This window comes from Uranotaenia lowii, chromosome 2, assembly GCF_029784155.1.
Source record: "Uranotaenia lowii strain MFRU-FL chromosome 2, ASM2978415v1, whole genome shotgun sequence".
Taxonomy (NCBI): Eukaryota; Metazoa; Arthropoda; class Insecta; order Diptera; family Culicidae; genus Uranotaenia; species Uranotaenia lowii.
In genome coordinates this window covers 272,007,629-272,029,080 of record NC_073692.1, presented here as the reverse complement: position 1 = coordinate 272,029,080, position 21,452 = coordinate 272,007,629, and the positions used below count along the sequence as shown (strand labels likewise).

The window sequence follows — 21,452 nt, the reverse complement described above, 5'->3', positions numbered from 1 at the left end:
TTTTTCCTGATTGATCTCCCTATAAGTGAGATAAAATTTCTAACTACTCTATTATTTCCTTGACCTTAAAATTTCCTTTACCTTATAAAAAGGCCTGTGCTAAAAGGTTTTCGTGTGTAATAAATCAACAAATACAATTACAATTATAAGTTTTAGCCCTTTGATGTCTTCGAAAAACTTGTTTAAAATCAAATTTTCTACAACTTTGTTTAAGATATCAAGTCTCTTAAATAACAATTCTCCAAACTATAGGCTTAATAAGAAACTTAACCTCTAAAAATCAGTTTATTATTAATAACTTTTTTCAGTTAACTTTAAGTTAAATAATATGTTCCACAAAGTTGTTTGTCTTATTTAAATACACCACTTTGTCAATTATTTTAAGTGTGTTAAATGTGATACTGCAGAGTTATGTTAAAAAGATTACCGAAAATAGTGCTTTTTAACGCCTAATTTACAAACACCGGGCAACCTGAAGCAGCCCTCTGTAGATGCAAACACCGATGAACTGATGTACAAGCTAAGCCTTGAAAAATGTGTAAAGTCCTGACGACCATTTTGAATCAATTTTATGTTTTTTGGTTGAGCCTCTAGATGTCTCCAAAACACCAGAGAGAATTGTGAAGAAGAAAATGAAATATAAACAAAACAAAATAAAAAAAACTTTTAGTCAATTATGAAAAGGTAGGCTGTGTAGTATCTCAGTAATCGTTACTTTACAATGTCAGAAAAAAGATTATTATTAAGTTGTTCTCCAAACCAACAAGTCTTGTCTCTACAAATTGGCGACGAGCGAAAAATTTCTCCAATCCAGATTTATCCACTAGCAACTAGAAATTAAGATTTTAGAAATGGTTGGCCAATGGTAAGTTTTTTTTTTCTTTTCTCTCTCTCAAACAATTTCATAAATCTGAAATTGTGTGTGCCAGCTTGTGATGCCGGCGGAATACCTCAGACACAGCTTAAGGTTCTCGAGATGTGGGAACTGTTTCCAAGACCCAGTAAAACGGGAATTCTCGAAACAGTTCTCAAAGTGTGGAAACCTTTAGATTTCCATGCAGTCGAGAATAAATCCTGGCTGGAGGTGCCTCAGACACAGTGCAGGGTTCTCGAATTGTGGGAACTGTTTCCGAGACCCGATAAAACGGGAAATTCTCGGAACAGTTGCCCAAAGGGTGGAAACATTCGATATTTCTATGCAGTCGGGAATAAATCCTTGGCTGGAGGCAAATTAGGTTCTCGAAATGTGGGCGCTTTTAGGTACCCAAAGTATTGTAATTTGTACCATGCAGTCGAGTGTAAAACCTGATTGTAAAGGAAATTTTTAAAAGAAATCGAAATTAGAGAGAGAGAAAGAGTATACACGGTGCCCCCCTGGACCGTTATTATAAAAAAATGTGACCATCAAAACCAAGTATAGGGCTCGATTTCTTAGGTAATTCTACACCTCTGGGCAAATTTTTAAAAAAATCCCTAGTCGAATTTTCGAGAAATCTTGATTTGAAGTTTTTAGGTCAAAAAAACCAATCTTTATATATATAAATGAATTTCTGTCTGTCTGTCTGTTCCCTATAGACTCAGAAACTACTGAACCGATTTACGTGAAACTTGGCAGGTGGGGGTATTGGAGGCCGGAGAAGGTTCCTATTATGGTTTGGGACCCCCTCCCTAACAAGAAGGGGAGGAAGGGCCTTCCAAACAAAAGACAATTTTTTGCATAACTCGAGAACCAATCAAGCAAATGGTATCAAATTTGGCATGGGGTGGTATTTGGGAACGGAAAATATTTCAATGAATATTAGGTATTTCCTCTCAGTGGGTTGATAGAAAGGGGGGAGGGGGGCTACCATACAATTTTTCACATAACTCGAAAACTATTCAAGATATTGGAACCAAATTTGGTATGGGAAGGTATTTGGATACGAAAAATATTTCTATGATTATTTGAGATCCCTCCCTCATTACAGTAGGGAGATATAAAGTGGGGAGGGGCCCCCTTTTTAATTTTTACATAACTCAAATACTAATCAAGCAAATGGAACCAAATTTTGCGTGGGTGGATATTTGGGAACGTGATATGTTCTTATGATTGTTTGAGACCCCTTCCTTCTTCCAGCGGGGAGAAAGGAAAGAGGAAGGGAAGTTCCATACAATTTTTATTGCATAACTTGAGAACTACAACAACAAATGGAACCAAATTTGGCATGGAACGATATTTGGGTACGAGAAATGCTTCTTTGAATATTTGGTATCCCTCAATCCTTCAAAAAGGTGGATGAAAAGGGGGAGAAGAGATTTCCCTTACAATTTTCAGTATAACTGAAGATCTGATCGAGCACATTTGAACCACATTTGGCATGTTAGGGTATTTGGATACGAGAAATGTTTCTATTATAAATAAAAGCCCCACCATTTTTTCAGCGGAAAGATATAAAGGGAAGGAGGGCTACCATACATTTTTGTGCATAACTCGAGAATTAATAGAGCAAATGAAATAAAATTTGGTATCCAAAATTTGTTGAGTACAAAAAATACTTTTATGAATATTAAGTTCTCACTCCTCCATTCAAAGGGGCGAATGGAAGGGGGTTGGTAGTTCCTTTCAAGTTTATGCATAACTCAAGAATTTACATCGCAAATAAAACCAAATTTGGCATGGGATGGTATTTTAATAAGAGAATTTTTTTATGTCAAACAATTCCTTTCTTGCAGTGGGATGATAGAATTGGAAATAAAGGAAGGGAAGGGAAAGCTGACATTTAACTTTTTTTTTACAAAATCCGAGAAATAGAAAAAACTTAACATGGAAAACCATTTTGGTATGATTCTATGATTATCTGACACACCATCCTCCTTTCAGTGAGTAGGTACATAGGAGGAGGGCATAATTTATGCATAAATTTATGCTATAGCATAAATTGAGAACTTATGTTAAAAAAATTGTATTGGGTTCACCTCCATCCTCCTATGTACTTACTCACTGAAGATCCATTAACATTGATTTAAAAAAAAAATACCCAGGTAAACCCATTAATATCGCCATTTATTGAATGTGGTGAAGGATGTGTGGCAGCTCGTTGGGAAGAATGGCGCCGAATGTTTGATGCCTACGTCGATTGGAGAGGTATCGAGGATCATATAGAGAAACGATATGTCAGGGAGCTTGAACAGTGTTCAAACTCTCCTACAAGAGTTCGTGGAGAAATCGATCTATTCCATCTTAACAAAAAGAAACAGTTTTTAGAACTTGATGTTGGGGGAACCTCAGTGAATTTCAGAGTGTCTTTGTATTACAACGTTTATAAGTCCCCTTGGATTACTGCGTTATAAAAGACTCATGTTTAGACTTTAAGCTGCTCCAGAACTATTTAAAAAAGTAATGGAGTCAATATTAGCTGATTTTCCATGGAGTATTATTTTCATAGACGATATTTGATACCTGCCAAGTCGAGAATTGAATTGAACGAGCAACAACAATGTACTTATAAATAATGATAAAATTGTATCAAATGTTACCGAAATTAATTTTCTTGGTTATACGATAACTGACCAAGGCACACATCATCATTTATCACAAGATAAACTCGACGCTATTAAAAAACTTGAACCAGCTTGATCTGTGCCGAGATTCGAAGCTTTCTTGGTCTTGTCAATTTTGTGCACAGATACATCCCAGATACGGCCACATTGACTTATCCATTGAACAAACGAACCAGGAAAGAAATTAATTTCGTGTGAAATTGAAATTGAATCTGCTACACTTCAAGACACGGATCTCCAAGAATTAATAAAGTGGTTACCATACCCTCCGAAACGTTGGCCGAAAACCTTATCAATGTATAAATAAATCTTTGGAAGCTTATCAATGAATGGAAACATAGTGATGAATAATAGGAAACTTATTATTCCACGTGCTTTACAAAATCGTATCCTTCAGTTAGCTCATGAACTCCACTTAGGAATGTCATTGATGAAACGTCGACTTAGAACAAAAGTGTGATGGACTAAAATGAACAAAATGGTGGAACATTTCGTTTAAAATTGCTCAGGCTGTGATCTTGTTTCAAATTCCAACAGACAGCCAATTAAAAGAACAGAAATGCCTGATTATCCTTGGTATAAAATCGCAGTTGATTTCACTGAAATTCCAGGATCACATCATTTACTAATACTCTTATTTCTCTAGGTTGAATCATTTTTATTTTGAAATCAATGGTTTATCTTGGTTACATTTATGTTTTTTGTTTCTAGATACTTAGAAGTAGTGATTCAAAGTTCAATAACCGCCAAATTGACTATCACAAAAATGCGAGAAGTGTTTGCTAGATTTGGATATCCCAACATTATTGCATCTGAAGAGTTTAGGAGATTTTTCTCTATTAATGGTGTGACTATTCAAAAGAAAAAGGGAGAGGTTGTAGTATCTCAGTAGTCGTTACTTTACAATGTCAGAATAAAGATTATTATTAAGTTGTTCTCCAAACCAACAAGTCTTGTCTCTACAGGCTGAACGTCTCTCTAATAAAGACAAAAAAAAAAAGAATTATGAAAAGGTCGTATTGCTATTTGACGAGTTTCGAGCAAATTGATGTTGAAGATTCCTTACACATTTGTGATTTGCGTTATCAAAATTTTAAGCTTAAAGCTGTTTTTCGAATTGCTTCAACCCAGCATGAAGCACTTAATATAAACAGATATGATGCGTGAAAATGCTCGCTCAGATAAGCCTAAAATAACTGGTTCGTCTGGCTTTTTCAAAGTTGTTAGTCTCTTTAGTCCAAAGAATCAAGTTAAAATGAACCAGATGAATTTACCTTGTTGTGAATATATTGAAGCCATCCATTCTTCTACGATGCGCTCTTCAGGTCAGGTCAAAAGTTGATTAGGCTTGTTTGAATAATAGCATTTGAAATGTAGCACACGTTTCTAGAATTTTATAATTCAAGCTTGAATATCTGTCATTTCGTTAGTCTCTCTAGTGAAAACATTATGAGGATGCTAGTTTCTCAGCTGAAATTTATTCGTGGTTCATCTAATTATTTAGAGCAAGTCATCTAATTGTATTAAAATTTATTTATTAATGAGTTTAAATACCATTGCGCCCTTTCGAAAAATTCTTACTTTCAAAAGAGATATCTAGAAACAGTGCCATCTATTGCGCCGTTCAAAAGTTACAAATCAATCAATAGATGGCACTGTTTTCCGTCACTTTTTAATGGCTTCTTTAAAAGAGGGCACTGGAAATTTTACACAAGTTTCTGAAGATTTTTTATTCGAGCTTGTACAATTTAGGGTGTCCCAAAATTGCATAATTTCTGGGAATCTGGGGGCTCACCCTCCAAATGGTAAATTAGGATGTGGAGAACAAACTTTTGTATGGGGCCGACTAAAAATAATCATGTTTAGAGGTTCCGCAAGGGCGATCTTTGAAAAATGCCCACTTTGAAAAGATTTGATTTTAAATAAATTCTGGATCCAAAAATTTTCACAAAATTTATATATTTCATATTTTTTTAATTTTGTTTGGGTTAAATACAAAACGTAAAAAATGAAAATTGAACCACATTCGTATCAAAATTGAAAATAAGCAAGCTGTTTTTAAGAAAAAAATTTTTTTTGGTCCAATAATTTTGTATTCAACTGACCAAAATGTGTACCTAGCATAAAATATTTTCAATATCAGTGCCATCACAAGATTTTTGTGCACTTAAACTTTGCTGAACAAAGCATGTTGTTTGTATCATTGTGTGAAGAGCTATTCACAGTTCAATTTTTAATAACAATCACAATTTGGGCCATTTGTTATTTAATTTATCAAATTCGTATTAATAAATACCTACTTTAAAATCAAAACAATTGCAAAAAAGACTGGGGTGGTTTAAAGGAATCATCAGAAGGCACAATACCAAATTTGAGCTGAATCTAACAACGGAAAAGCGTTGCACTGAATCTCAAGTGTGAAAGGGATTCTGAGACATTGTGTTCTGAAGAAGCATAAAAACTGGTTTTTCATCATTTTTTTTCTTTACCAATCGATTGCTTAGTTATGTTGATTTTTATTAAAATTTCAATTAAGACTTACATTTCATCTGAAGATTGCAACTCGATTGGACTTAAAACAAAAAAGTTATGACTACTATAATGCGAAAATTTTCACGCTCCTATTTGAGCTTTGCAAAAAAAAAATCAGGATTAATTCTCTCCAGACGAATTAAATAATCGTAGCGTAAACACTCAAACCACAACCATTTTTTTTTTTCGTTAGAACCAGAGCGTATCAAACGATATTTTCATTGAAAAAAATACCACAAAAAACTTACGAGAACTAGTACTTGAGACAAAAAATGTCAAAAAACACTCGCAAAAAAATTATACGATCCAAGAAGAAAAAACCTCTTAGGCAGCATGTCAAAACTGCCTCCTGTAATGATCCTTGCGTGGGATGACAAAAACAGAGAACCTTCACTTTCAGGGTACATAATTAATTGCAGCAGATTTCAAAGATAAGGAAAACAACGCGATTTGCGTACCTTCTTACCGGAGAAATGGGCGAAACGCGAAAGAAGAAAAATAAACTTCCATTCAAACGAGAAAACCCAAATGGAGCGTTGGGCGTAATTTATTTCATCTACATTATGAACGAAGCGATAAAAACAGTCGCTCACCTCAGGAAAAAAGTTTTTCACTTGCGCATAAGTTTTGCGTTCTGGACCAGGGTTAGTTTTTTTTTTATTTTTAATGTATTGTACTTGGTTGTCCTAATTCCATTTTTGCGGTCAACTCCTGCTTGTTTGTCATAGATACATTATAATATACAATATTACAATCATAGGAGGAACATAATGACATTTCGTAAATAAATATTATGAGTTTGGCGGCTCTTGATTTGAAACAGGTTATGTTTCTCATGTCTATTGAATTTAGTAATCCTGATAGGCTGACTGTATTTTTCTATCAGTAACATCATTAACAAGATTATTGTTTTTCTTTCTTTCAGTGACTCTTTACACGCCTCGCTTTCACAACGAAGTCTTAGTTTTTCACAAATATGTGTAACGGACAACGGCTTCAGCCATTCTCACGAACTTGGTAAGTTGCTATTCGGAATCAATTACGGATTTACGGATTTTAATCTTTTTCAACCAAACAGGAGTGCAATATCTTGGACCGCTGGACGCCTACACAGACATCTCCAGCCTAGCCGGGCGAACGTTGATCGTGTCCGACAAGGATAGCGTGGGGCGACGGGCCGGAGGTCACATCACGCTCCAAAAGGCAGCTTCCGTCGGATATCGGTCCACCTCCAATCGGCTGTTCACTTCCACCTCCACAGACGAAACCTACGACCAAAGCCCTCGGGCAGCCTCCACGTCTTCATCCACCAAGCAATCGAAACAAAAATGGACAATATCATTCGGATCGAAGGTAGGTTGAAATTCATTTACTGAAACGAAGGATCGCGAAAATTTAAAAAAAAATATTGAAAGATCAGTTATCTTCTAACAATTTTAAACCAAAACACAAAGTGAAAAAATAAATCTTACTACATCGTTTTTTATTTAATTACTTAAAAGACATGGAGCATTTAAAGTTACTATGAAGCTGTTTAGTGTATTTACAAAGCTTTGCACATTTTGAATAAATTTGGTAAAAACCATACAGCCACAATCTGAATTGATTTTGTTTTTTTGGAAACGACTGAAATTGTGTTGTAGTTGTTTTCTTTTTTCCGGGATTTTCATCCTAGCGGATTATTCATCCCTATCACCTGAAATTGAGGCTACAATTACAACACTGTAATTGGAAACAATGTCACTCAGTTTCTAGCAGTCCAATTTATATTGTTTGTGACGTTGCCTTCAAGCTTAAATTTAACGTAGGATTTATATTCCAACTCGGATTGATTTAGTAATTGGTACTTAAAATAAAGTGATCACTCAATACTTAACCTCTCGCAGAACGCTTCTAAATCTGGTCAGATAAAAATCGCTGTAAAGTTTCGTAGCGGTTGAGGGTGGTCGGATTTACCGGTTTTTTACAAATCCGGTATTTCGGTATTTGTAATTTATAAAACCGATAAAACCGGTAAAACCGGTATTTTTCAAAGTATATCGAATTTATGAAAAGGTTTCGTCTAATTGCAGTAGTATTGGCATAAAATGCTCAGAATTTATCGAAGAGAAAAAGATTTTAAAATTTTTCCGACAAACCAAACTCGCAAGACTGATATGAAGAAACTGTCAAATGACGACTACAAATAATGAATGCCACTTGACACTGAGGAATAGAGGATGAATAACGCGATAGCGTTAAAATCCTAGAAAAAAGAATTAAAAAAAAAAAAAAAGCTCAGAATTTATTACGCAATAGATTCAGCTAGATTTCTAATGAAAAAAAGTGGTATTGTGCCTTCAAATTATTCCTTTGTCATAAATCTAACATCACCTTCATGATAATCATAATATTTACCATCTTCATTTTGTTATTATAATTTCGATGTGAGGTTGCGAAAATTCTAGAAGTTTAATATAATTTTCAACGAATTTTTGTCCTTTGCTCTGTAAAACAGTATTCATTTTTAAGAACAGATATTACAGATTTATTTAAAATTTATATAGCTTTTAATGGAAATGATATGAAATTGGTATACAAGAGATTTTTCGTCAAAACAATGACTTAACTAATAAATAAACAAAACTCAAAACAATGTCACAAAGTTTTTGGTTGACTCACTCCCCGCAACCTAGGTCGAGATCGCATTAAGTTTGCACTCCCAAAAATAAAACGAACAAATCGAAATAAAAATCCATGAAAAACCAGTCAAAATTCAGTAAACATTTAGTTGTTGGGATCTGATCCAAACGCTTTTTGTTGCTATAATACTATTGCAAATATATAAAAAGTTTATCACTGCTTTGTCTGGAAAAAGAAAATGCTTCAACAGCGTTAAAAATAAAAACAACAGAGTTCCATCAATTACCTTGAAAATATTGACAAAAAAAATTAATTAAAACAGTTCAAATTCTTACTCTGTTGAAAGTTTCGTTAGAACTGAAGTTAGAATTGATGTAAACATCAGATTTAATATTTTTCGTTTTAAATTTCAAGTTTGTGAAAGCTTGGCACCGTTTAGAACGATTTTAATAAACTTGGTCTGTTTATAAGTAGATAAAACATTTTTACAAATTTTATCAAAATCCAGCTTTTTAATGAAAAATTTAGTGATTATTGTGAAGCAAACTCAAATTTCTTGTAGCTGTATCTTTTTTCAGTCATTGTAAATTTTTACAGTCTTCAAATGTTGTGGAGCGTTAGTTCGATAACTGAACTGAAATGTGTAAAGTTTCATGAAATTAATTCATAAAGTTACATCGACAAGTTTTAGCAATAATCAAATCTCACATAAACCTTGCAGTAAGGTTTATTGAGCTTGGATTTTGAAGCTGATTGATTAAAATTTGAGTATCTGTACTCATAAATATTTGGTAAAAAAACATTTAGCTGTGTCAATTTTAGAACAATGCCAAATAATGATGAAAAATTTACCGGAAATACCGGTTTTTTACCGTCCCAAAAGTCGGTATTCCGGTATTGAGAAAATGGACGGTTTCGGTAAAACCGGTTAGACCACCCTAGGTTAAACCTTCCTCTTTCTGAGCTGTCTCACAGCTGCTGCCAGTTGACCATGGAGCTATCTGTGGCTCGTGTTCTCACGTTTTGCATGCCTCTAATTTCGTAGCAATAGGAGTTCTCCACCAACAAAACCGAGATGAGCATTACTCCCGCTACAACGAATGCAGCCTCCGAGGAAACGGTGTGGTATGCACTGATGACCCACAAACTCATTCGTCTTTGTATACTGTTCTACTTCTGCTGGTTACACTGGATGTTATGACCAGATTTCCAAGCTGCCCCTCCATACCGAAGGATTGATAAAACTACACTCGAAATTACCTCCGCTGACTACTTCGGATCCCCGAGTTGTTCGCCATTATCTTCGTGAGTGCGGCCGTTGCTCTTGCCGCCTTCTTGCACATATACTCAACTTGGTTTTAAAGCTGAGCCGCTCGTCAATCATCACACCCAAATATTTAAGCTAACGTTTTGATTCGATAGTGCATGATCCAACTGTAATCCTGCCTGTTTGGGGTGAAATTAGGTTTGATATCAGGACCATCTCGGTTTTTTGGTAAGCCAACTGAAAGCTCTTAGAGCGCATCCTTCTACAGCCTGTGAAGCTCTTAGCTGGACGATTTCTGTTGAGTAACCCGTCGTAACCAACCAACTTTACTCCCTCTGACAGGCTCAATGTCAGCACCTCATCGTACGTAATATTCCACAGGACCGGGCCCAGTGTTGACCCTTGCAGTACTCCAGTTGTAACATCGTGAAATCCTTCGCTTGTCATGTATTGTAGCTTGCGGTTCTGGAAATACCTTTCCACTAATTTGCAGAGATATTTCGGTATCCTCATTTTTATAAGCGAAGAAGCAATCGCTGCCCAGCTGACACTATTGAAGGCGTTACGCACGTCCAATGTTACTACCGCACAAAAACAGTCCCCTCTTCTCGTCTTGAGTCTGGCTTTATCAGCCGTTTCGATGACAGTTCGAATGGCGACGACTGTGCATCGCCCTTTTCGAAAGCCGAATTGATTGTTAGACCGCTTTCACCCTCTGTGTACCGCTGGATACGATTCAAGATTACCTTTTCCAAAACCTTTCCAACCGTATCCAGTAGGCATATTGGCCTGTATGTCGATGGGTTCCCTAACGGCTTTTCTGGTTTGGGCAGCAGAACCAGCTTCCTGAGGGGACAGCTCTCTCGTTATTTTCCTCAGTTTGTTGGGGCACATTTCAGGTGGTGCGCTACCGCTTTTGTTTCTTGCCATAAATATCCTGTAGGCATCACCCCATGGTCGGTCATTGGCATCAAGACAAAGTTTCCTTAACACGTTCGTCGCCACGCTCATTTCGGTAGTTTTACTAGCCGGGCACAAAGAAATTGTCAGAGAGCGAAAGCAAAGAGGGAGAACTCCCATATTTGAAACGTGTGGCGAAGCTGAGCGGTAAACTTAAATAAGAGAGCGTCGCACGCTTTTTGATGTGACGGGGCCCCGGGAAATACACCCGTCACCCGAATATGGGTGCCGTGGCGACGAACGTGTTAAACATGCCTTTTTACTCTCTTTATTCGCCTTGCAGAGGTTTCTCTTCGCATTTTTGAAAAGCGGCCTACGCCTCTCTAGTAGATGTTAAAATCGCGAGTCTACATACTCGCACTTTGCACTCGCACTGCGGTTCTCATATTGAGTAAGACTCACACATTCACCTTCTCTTCGAAAAATGAAAAAATAAATCAAATACTTAAATTTTCTCTCAGCCTTCGGCTAGATCAGACGTTTCGTTTGCGCTCTCGATACTATCCCAAAAGGCTAACGATTTTTTTTTATGATCGATTGAGTTCGGTGCGAAGTGTAGTGATGAGTCCGTCTCCCGGAGACTACCCGGGTCGGACCATACCGGATTGGCTTGACCCGAAAAACCAGCATGGTCGCCTGTTTTACTTATTCCTCAAAGCTCGTGATGGACACACTCTTACGAATCCGTTTTAGGTTGGGAAATCCATAGAGAAACATGCTGGAAATATTGACGAAGCATTTTTCGATCGAATCAGAAAGTGGTATGTCTTGAAGATTCGGAACAAAGAGCAAGGTAAAAGCTTGAAGAATTGAAGCAGTTAATCGATGGTACCCCAGTAGAAATCGGTAATCATCCAAATTTAAATAAGCGAAAGTTTGTTGTCAGATGCAGTGAAGTGATCGACATGACCGAGGCTGAATTGCTAGCAGAGTTGTTATCGCAGAAAATAACGGAAGTGAGAAGAATAACAAAAAAATCGGAAAACAAAATCATCAACACCCCAACTTTAGTTCAGACTATCAACAGTACGATCGTCCCTGAGTACGTGGATTTTGGTCTCCTCCGAGTCCGAACCCATATCTATACACCACAGCCGTTACTATGCCGCCATTGTTTCTCCTACGGTCACCCCAAGAAACGATGCCCAAACGAACGTAAGTGCAGTATTTGCAGCAGCACGAAGCACGATAGCAGCCACTGTCCGGGCCCAAAATTTTGCCACACATGCGAATCACACGACCACTCACCATCAGAACGCACATGCCCGAAATGGATAGAAGAATCCAATGCCCATCGAATCAGCGTAGAGCAAAATTTGCCTCTTGCCACAGCCCGCCTGCACGTAATAAACAACATCAACAAGAACAGCTATGCCAACATCACTCGATCAACAAAGGATCAAGAAAAATGATCAGCAGCCACCACAACTAGAAGCAACAAAGCAACAACAGCAATAAAAACGTGACCACACTACTTCGGCTACCGGACCATCAGCAATTCAACCGACAACCCCTTCACCTCCTCGGAAGAAAAACTCCTCCCTCGTTTCTCCACCGACACCACGAACGGAGTTGGGCAAGAGAACAATAAGATAGCTTCTGCCGCACAACGGCAAAATATTGTTAAGAATCCGACTCCCCCTTCCAAAATCCCTCCAACGTCCTCTAACCCTTTCCAACCCACTAGCTTTAAATTTAAATTTAAAAAGAACCCCGGCACATAAAAACTTTGTAAAAGTAACTAGCCTAATAAACATTAATTATTAAATAAAAAAAAATCAAATACTTCAAACGCATTTTCTCAGCGGCTTCCAAGCATTGGGTTTTTCTGCTCAAACATGCAATTGATGAGATTTTTATGTTGCATTGATCACTAAAATTGTATGACTTCTACTGCGCTTGAGTCTTCTAACTAGAAAAATTACACCTCAGCTAAACGACAAAGTAGAAACCAGGCATTTAGAGTTGCCAATGTTCTTAAAAGTTGTTCGATTCAGTTCAAAACTTCATTTTTATTTATTAAAAAAATAACAATTTTAATTTGAAATATACTGTCGTTCTTACACAATATAAACAGCCTCACTTAAATTTAGAGTGTAATTTTTGAAGAAAAAAAATCTTTAACCCTTTCCTTCCCACGAGGTTCTTCACGTTTTAAAAATAGAAATATTGATTTACAGCGAAAGTTCTAGAACAAAAGATGCATAATTTAAGCCTACTTTAATGATTCATTTGATAAATTTGGGTTTTGAGGTGGATCACATGTGCTCCATTGGGAAGATAACAACACATAGGGTGCAAATGAAAAACAGGAAATAATTGCATAAAAACATGGAATTTCATCACTTCATTGATGACAAGCTAAAACGATCATATTTGATAGAAAAAAATCTTTGGTATACGCATCCCTCGAAAGTCTATTTATTGAAATATTTGAAATTTTCATTCTTGCCTTGGAACAATGGCCGCCATGACACTTTGCGCAAGGAAAACAAAACATGCCGTTTTTCGAGAAAATCACGCACTTTTACAAATATTTCGAGACATGTGGTCATTTAAGCAGATAAAATAACTATCCTGAAGCGATTTTTTTGTTGACGAAATGATTTTCATGAGTATTGATAGAAGCTTCACTAGAAGAAAAGTACGTTTTGTTCCCAGTGTATCACCAGTGATCCACTTTACTTACTCAAAAATTTACATGTTTTAGTTGAAATGTAAGTAAACCATCATTTGATTCTACTTGCATAAGCAACCTTCAGCATGTCAGTATTTTTATTTGAAAAAAAATTATAAAAACTTGGCAAGTTATTGTACAACAAATGACAACTTGATTTAAATTAGAAAAAATCTGCCTTTTTTTGCAGTTTTTGATCTGCCCAGCAAAACCTAGCGAACCGATTTTCTTCAAATTTCGTGCAATGATTCTTCACTCTTATCTACACATTCGGTGAAAAAATGGTGCTGATCCAAAGCGCCCAGTTGAAATGCGAGCTTTGCAAAGTTGTGGATCACCTGTGCTACCATGGGAAGGAAAGGGTTAAGGCTTCACAGAAATGTCTGACCCGAATGACTTATAAGGTTAAAGGGTCATTAATAAATATTATTATTATTTTTTTTTTTTTTTTTTTTTTTTTTTTTTTTTTTTTTTTTTTTTTTTTTTTTTTTTATTAAATACTACATGGATCTCAATGGAAAACAGATTTCCTTTAAAGAGATCCACTATTTGATATTAATACTACTAAGCAAACATTTAATCAAATAAGACATTATAATTTAAATAATTAATAAAAAAAAAAAGAACACACAAAGAAACTAAATTGCTACAAAAATTAATTATAAAAGAAGAAAACTGGTCACTGATCGATCGGTTTTTAACGACTCAATTTTTCTTTTAATAGCTGTATTACTTTGATTTTGAACGTGGAACGGTTGTTGATGGTTTTTATTTCATTAGGCAAGGCATTGTACTTAGTTGGACCAATAAATGATATTCTTTTTTGACCTAAGGATGTCACGGATCGGCTTCGTTGTAAAAAATCTGACTGGCGAGTGTTATGAGTACGCAATCCCGTTGTAAAATGGATGTTTTGATTACTGAAACTTGTGTGTAAATTGTCGTAGACATATATTACAGTTTGTAAATCGCAAAGATCTTTTAATGGAAGAATGTTATGGGCTCTTAAGGTGTAGAGCTGTTGGGTAGGAAAGAGCAACGGTAGTCTATAAATATTTTTTAAGCATCTATTCTGGAGAGTTTGAAGTTTTTGTAAATTTGACAAGGAAGCTCTTCCCCATATCATAATAAGATAGTTAATATGAGAGTGAATAAACGCAAAGTAAAATTTCAATAAAACATGTTGAGGCACAAAATTTCTCAATTTCCATAGGATACCACAAAGAGGAGAAACTTTTTTCTCTAGATATTCTGTGTGACGACTCCAACAAAGAGTTTCATCTAGGTAGATTCCTAAATATTTAAAGCATTTTACCCTCTCAATAACATTTCCATTTATCGTTGGGTCAATATTCGGAGGTAATCTTTTATGTGAAGAATGAAATAACATGTATTTGGTTTTCGTATAGTTGAGTGAGAGCAAGTTGGTATTAAAATATTTAGATAACAATTTCAAGTCATTTTCAATTTGTTGAATGATAATATCAGTAGATGCTGCTGCTTATTATTCACATAAATGCATCGATTTACATTACGATTCACATTTACTTTCATCAAATTTTGAATTCTGGCGTTGCACGTTGTTCTCATATCAGATCCTTAACAGATTTTTGACTTTACTGCGCCGCTAATTTGGGCAACATTCAATTCACAATGATAACAATTGTTAAGCTCTTTCCCGTAGACAGTTCGCGTTTATAAGCAACAACTTCGGCTTGATTGCATACTTCAGCACATATTGTTTTTCACAATACATCTTCTCTTCGTAAGGTTTAACGTTGCTTAATCCTCTTCATCATCAGCTGCACCGCTGCTATCCTGACCCCTCTTAATGTTCTTCCTCTTGACGCGTCTTGGACGGCCACCACCAAAGGGCGTTTTCAGCGAGAAGTCGATGTGCTACTGAGAGTTCAAACCTACAATGATTGTTCACAACCTGCTTGCGGATGCGAATGTGACGTCAACGAATCAGAACACGAGCGTGATGGTAGGACTTGGCCAATCCTAGCTTGAGTCTGCAAAAAAACGTTCCAAGAATTCTTTAATCTTAAGACCCAACACGTAATTGAGCTTCATGCGAGACTCTTCGAGCACACTGTTACGGACCAGCCGACGAACCAGGGCGTTACCTTGGAACAAAAGCTTCTCGTCCTTCTTATCCAGGGTCAGCAACTCTTGGGTAGCCTTACGAATCTTGGTCCGCGTTTACTGGACGCACCATACCTCGCGCTAGTTACGCAGACCGATGTGTTGTCCGATGATTCAATCCCGCATCCAGGCGCGGTCATAGGTCTTGGAGAAGACCGCCGGAATTCGGTGGTTTACCATGAAACACCGCAACGTTGGACGTTGATTCGTAAAAATTCAAAAATGAAAAAAAATTACGCAACGACTAGTGCTTGATCAATATAGCGAAATTGCATGAGTGACAACAAATCTCCCGTATTTTTTCAATCTGAATAACCAGCACCTGGTGTAGTTAATTAAGGTTAAACATAATTCTTTACAATCAGCAGAAGTTATCAAATTGAGCAACACGCTTAACTTGCATATATGTATTAGTCACAGAACTTAAAGCATCGCATTAACTAGGCGCAGCGTATAGCACGCATTCAGGAGCATCACACAGGTCTCATTCAGGCGCAGTCCATGTTGCTCACATTCAGGCGCAAGACATAGCTCACATTCAGGCGTAGCCCATTTGGCTCGCACTTGGCACCCCAAGTAACACAGATTATGCCAACTAGCATTAGGAAGTTTTATTATGGTTTAATTATGGCATTTTTTTTGTGCAACTCGTTTTATGACGGTTTTATTATGGTCATGCAGAATGCTTATATTTTTTTTCGACCATATGTTTTCAGATGGTTTTGAAAACGCTAATAAAACTTTTACTAAACATACTGTTTTAGTTATTTTGAAAGAGTTATGAATGCTTTTTTAAATCTATAATAAAACTTAGAAGTTTGTTCCAAGCTTTCTTTTGCATGTTCTATAATAGCACTCAGTGCCTGATTATTAAACCACCATAAAACTTAGTGACAGTTCTCGATCAAAATGTCAAAACAGGACACGCTCAGATAAGATAGCACATATTTGAATTGGAGCTCCCATTTTTACACATTTTTGGTAAGTTATGCGTGTTGGTTTTGAGCTTAAATTAAAAAAATACATCTTTGAAAACTTGAAATCACCGAAAGTGGTATGAATATCTTTACAATAAGAGTATTGAGTGAAAGGGCCCAAATAGTAGGAAAAAATGCTTGACGCCATCATTAATTCAAGATGGCGGCTTCCGCTTTTATTTTCAAAGCTGTAAATTACTGAAAATATTACATATCACAATATGGTTATAAGGTGAAAGTAATAAACGAGTAGAAGTCAAATTTCGTTGCCCGTCGCCGTCTTAAATCCAAGATGGCGGCTACCACTCAACTTAAAAATACTGTAAATGACTGAAAATCGCATAAAACCTATATTATAGGGGTATAAGTTAAAAGAAATCAACCGGTAGAAGTTGAATTACGCTATCTTACGCCATCGTGAAATCCAAGATGGCGGCTTCCGCTAAACTTTAAAATGTAGTGAATGACTTAAAATGACATGAAACCCAAATTGGTAGTGGGTGAAAGGTCTTAACGAGTAGAAGTCGAATATTTCTATCTTACGCCATCATGAAATCCAAGATGGCAGCTTTCTATAAACTTAAAAAAAATGCTCTAAATCATTGAATATCGCATGAAACCTTCAAAATATGGGTATTTGTCAATTGGGATAAGCTATATAAAGTTTATTTTTGCATTCTGACGCTATCTTGAAATCCAGGATGGTGGCTTCAGCTGAACTTAAAAATACTGTAAATGAATGAAAATAGCATGAAACTCCCAAATATATTGTATTGGGTGCTAAGGCTAAATGATAGAAGTCAAATATCTCTTTTCGCGTTTCTCTGAAAATCTGTAAGTGACTGAAAATCCCACAAAAACCACCACAATACAGACCCCGTTCGTTTTTGGCAAAATTCGATTTTGGCAACATCGAATTTGGCACATGTGCCAAAATCAGACGGTTAACAGAAACAATATAACCTTATAGTTTTCGCTAGAATAAAACCAATACAATTTAGACATAATAGCATGATAGGAATAAAAGAATTACATAAATGGCAAAAAAAATCAAAAACTATAAACAAAACAAGAAAAGTTCTAAATGCATTAGAAACATAATAAAAAAATAATAAAAGTGATTTAAAATGATCTAAATTGTTTTAAAATAGTAGTTTTAATGTAGTATTACGTGAAAAAAAGTTGTGTTCAAGCGATTTTCATTGATTAACAGCATTTTAAATTCAGTGGAAGCTGCCATCTTGGATTCCAAGATGGCGTCGGAAAGAAAAAAATCGATATCTTCTAGCTTAGCCTTTTCATTCAATACTCGTATAGTGGTGGTTTAATGCGACTTTTTGTCAGCATTAAGCATTGAAAATTGAGCGGATGCCGCCATCTTGGATTTCAAGATGGCATTGGATAGCGAAATTCGACTTCTACTCGTTTAGCCCTTTCACCCGATACCCATTTTGTTGGGGTTTCATGCGATTTCAAGTCATTTACACCATTTTAAAGTTCAGCGGAAGCCGCCAACTTGGATTTCAAGATGGCGTCAGACAACGACATTTGACTTCAACTCATGATTTATTCCACGGGTCATTGAAAACCAATCCCTTTCATTCAAAAAGTCTGTCCTCATTTACTGTACTAATGATTAACAACTCAGAAATGAGGAACTCAACCTTAGCGTGTAATTGGTTGGCTTGCGAGAGAAACGTCAAATCGTAGCTTTTTTTGGGGTCATCATTAAACCATAATAAAACTATGAATTGACTCACGCCATGTTGGTTGCAAAATCGAAGGGTACAAAATGACGCCATGTTGATGGATTCTCAATGCAAGCATTGGAAAATATTTTTCAGGCCTTTTTTCCATCAATCCCATCATGATTGACCATCAGATTTGACGAGGCGCATTTATTTTAAGATACTATTTCATATGCATTTTACCTAAATTCTTGACTGGCAGTAGAAAAGACGCTCATTATATGGGTAAAACATTGGTTTTTTAGCTATTAATTTTACCAGATCATATCTGAATAATGCAATCATCATTCATCAACCATTACGGTTGCTGGAAAAAATAAAAAAAAATCCGAGAACTCACAGAACCGAAAAAAAACAAAAATTTCTAACATGTTTTATAATAGCTTTTTAAAAGCTTTAGTGACCAATATTGATGACTAACAATGATTGGTCATGATGACGTTCCTAGGATAGGGCCAAATAGCCTAATTTTGGCTTTATTAGAGTCCAGGTGATGTTATAGAATGTGCTTTAGCATTTTATGAAGATTTATGCTATGGTCCAAACGACATTTTGCTGACCATAATAAAGCTAAAATTGTTACTTGGGACAGCACGTAGCTCGCATGCAAGTTCAGCTCAACTGACTTACATTTGCGTATTCAGGCGCAGCACGTAGCTCGAATTACGTCGCAGTACCAAGGCTCGCAGGCACAGCCCAATTGGCTCGAATCTAGACGAGGCTTTCAAGCTTGCATTCAGGCGCAGTACATTAAACTCGCAATTCGACACAGCACTAAATTCGCAGACACAGCTCGCATCTAGACGCAGCCCGGCAGCCTTTTTGCTTTCAACTGGCGCAGTTCTTCCAGCTCCGCAATTATGCGCAGCTATTCAGCTCGCAGGCGCAGCTCATTCGGATCACAATTCGGCGCAGCAAAGTATGCTCGCAGGCGTAGTCCTTCAAGCTCTCAATTTGGCGCAGCCCATTCGGCTCACAGCTTACTCGTATCGCAATTCGGTGCAACACAGTTTGCTCGCATGCGCAGCACACTCGGCTCGCATTTCAGCACAGCTTTTGAAGCCTGTTACTCAAAAAGGTTTCATCATAAGTCCTGCTTAAGTACTCAACATTACTTAGTAAAAGCAATGCTAAAAAAAATTATTTAAAAGTTTTATAACTCGTTTTGGCCCAAAAATTGGCTCCTGGAAGGATCGCCAAATGTGGAAACCACATAATACCAAAGTGACGATATAAGAACGTCCGTACTGGACTGGAAAGGACCATAACGATAGCGATAGATAAAGACGAACTCATGTCGCGTACCTGTGCCCACAGATGTGTCATATTACGCAGTTATGCAGTTCTCATATTGAGTTTGACCCACACAGCTACCATTTGCTTGATCGGTTCCCGAGTTATTAATCTTTTTCTTGGGAAACCCCTTCCTCCTTCCTGTTTGGGGGAGGGGTCTCAAATCATAATAGGAACCTTCTCCGGCCCCACCTGTCAAGTTTCTCGTTCAGTAGTTTCCGAGTCTATAGGGAACAGACAGACAGACAGACCGAAATTCATTTTTATATTTATAGATGAACTCGACTAAACTTATTGAAGCACTATCATAAAAAACTGATTTTCTGAGTTGAATAACTGAATAACAAATATTGTTTTGGCAACTCCGTACTAAAATGTTTTTCAAAACTAAGTTTGATTTTCAAAAGGCTTACATTTCCTACCGAAAAAAAAACAATTTCGATAAATACTATCCTTTCGATACAGTTTTCAAAACAGTGTCGAAAAGTGCTACTTTGAAAAATTTACGAACAAAAAATGACCAAAGTCACCCTTTAATGCATGATTATTTTAAATGGGGATTTCAATTAGCGTCTTCTTTAAGGTGCCTTACAACCTTTTATCCTTTTTATCTTTTACAAGAAAGTTATTAAAAATACCTACATAACTATAACATTTCTTAAAATGATAGTTTTTAATTTATATAGCATTTCTCACAGCAAAAATTATCAATATTTGTTTCAGATAATAATTTTTGTTATTTTTCCAGGGACCACAAAAATCAAAACTCTGCGAACTGCTGGATAGCTACAATAAGGACATTCCAAAACTGTCGTCTTCCGCCAGCAATTTTGATAAACCGGAATATTTAGAAGCATTAGAAGGCCTTAAAAATTTACCTCAATCGTGGACGGATATAGTCAACTGTTCCGGTAAGTGAGCCAAAATCCAGCCAGGGACAATTTGAATGAAGCGATCCCACGGCTGAAGTTCAGCGCTGATGGAAAAATCTACATGTTGGTTATTTTTCTTCCTGTGTTCCGGCTCTAGGAATGACCGAAACGGAGACGAAAATCCAATCTGCTATATGGGAGTTGGTTACGACGGAAGTATACTACATCCTCGCTCTGCAGACTGTAACAGATGTAAGTTGCTCAAGCACAAATCCGATGAAAGTTACACAATAACCCCTCGTATGGCACACGGAAGGGCTCTCGGTTCGTTTCGGTGTCAATGGTACCGAAGGAAGAAAAATAGAAAAAAAACACCCCACTCCTCCATATACTTCCGGTGACGAGGCGCGGTGCCTTTTATTTATTGTTTCTCACTTACTCCAAGTCCCAGTACCTTTCCCTGAATGTGTTCCTATCCCCAAGGAAATCTAATTTGTACCCGGTCCAATGATGTGGTAGATCAGTCTTTTTCACACTCGGGCTCGTAAGCTCCATTCATTCAGAAGCCTGGAAGTCATCACACTCAATGGCTGGTGCAAAGAAGAAGTCGAACGGTGGAAAGGTGAAAAATCATCAACATGATGTCGTCAATTGTCTTGTGTAGGCAATAGAGATAGGATAGCAACATCCATCGACTCAAGGCGACTGATGAAGATGTGTGTCTAGAAGGTATCTACTGTGATGTAACTCTTACAAAATCGGTTGGGGAGATTCGAATTGTTTCAATTCCCTCTAATCTATCTTTTGCCGAGCAAG

The 21,452-nt window shown here is 36.7% G+C and overlaps 1 protein-coding gene and 1 pseudogene across 4 annotated transcripts in view; one reads left to right on the top strand and one right to left on the bottom strand.

The window, feature by feature from the left end:
- LOC129741244 (pleckstrin homology domain-containing family G member 5) overlaps nt 1–21,452 on the top strand; it is a 335,012-nt gene that overhangs the window by 288,236 nt on the left and 25,324 nt on the right. For all 4 annotated transcript variants that reach the window (XM_055732958.1, XM_055732960.1, XM_055732957.1 and 1 more), the window contains 4 exons: nt 6,998–7,089; nt 7,151–7,425; nt 20,513–20,675; nt 20,794–20,888. In XM_055732958.1, the coding sequence (XP_055588933.1) occupies nt 6,998–7,089; nt 7,151–7,425; nt 20,513–20,675; nt 20,794–20,888 (625 nt within the window). The remainder of the gene's footprint in view (nt 1–6,997; nt 7,090–7,150; nt 7,426–20,512; nt 20,676–20,793; nt 20,889–21,452) is intronic.
- On the bottom strand, nt 15,381–15,926 carry LOC129741245 (40S ribosomal protein S9-like; annotated as a pseudogene).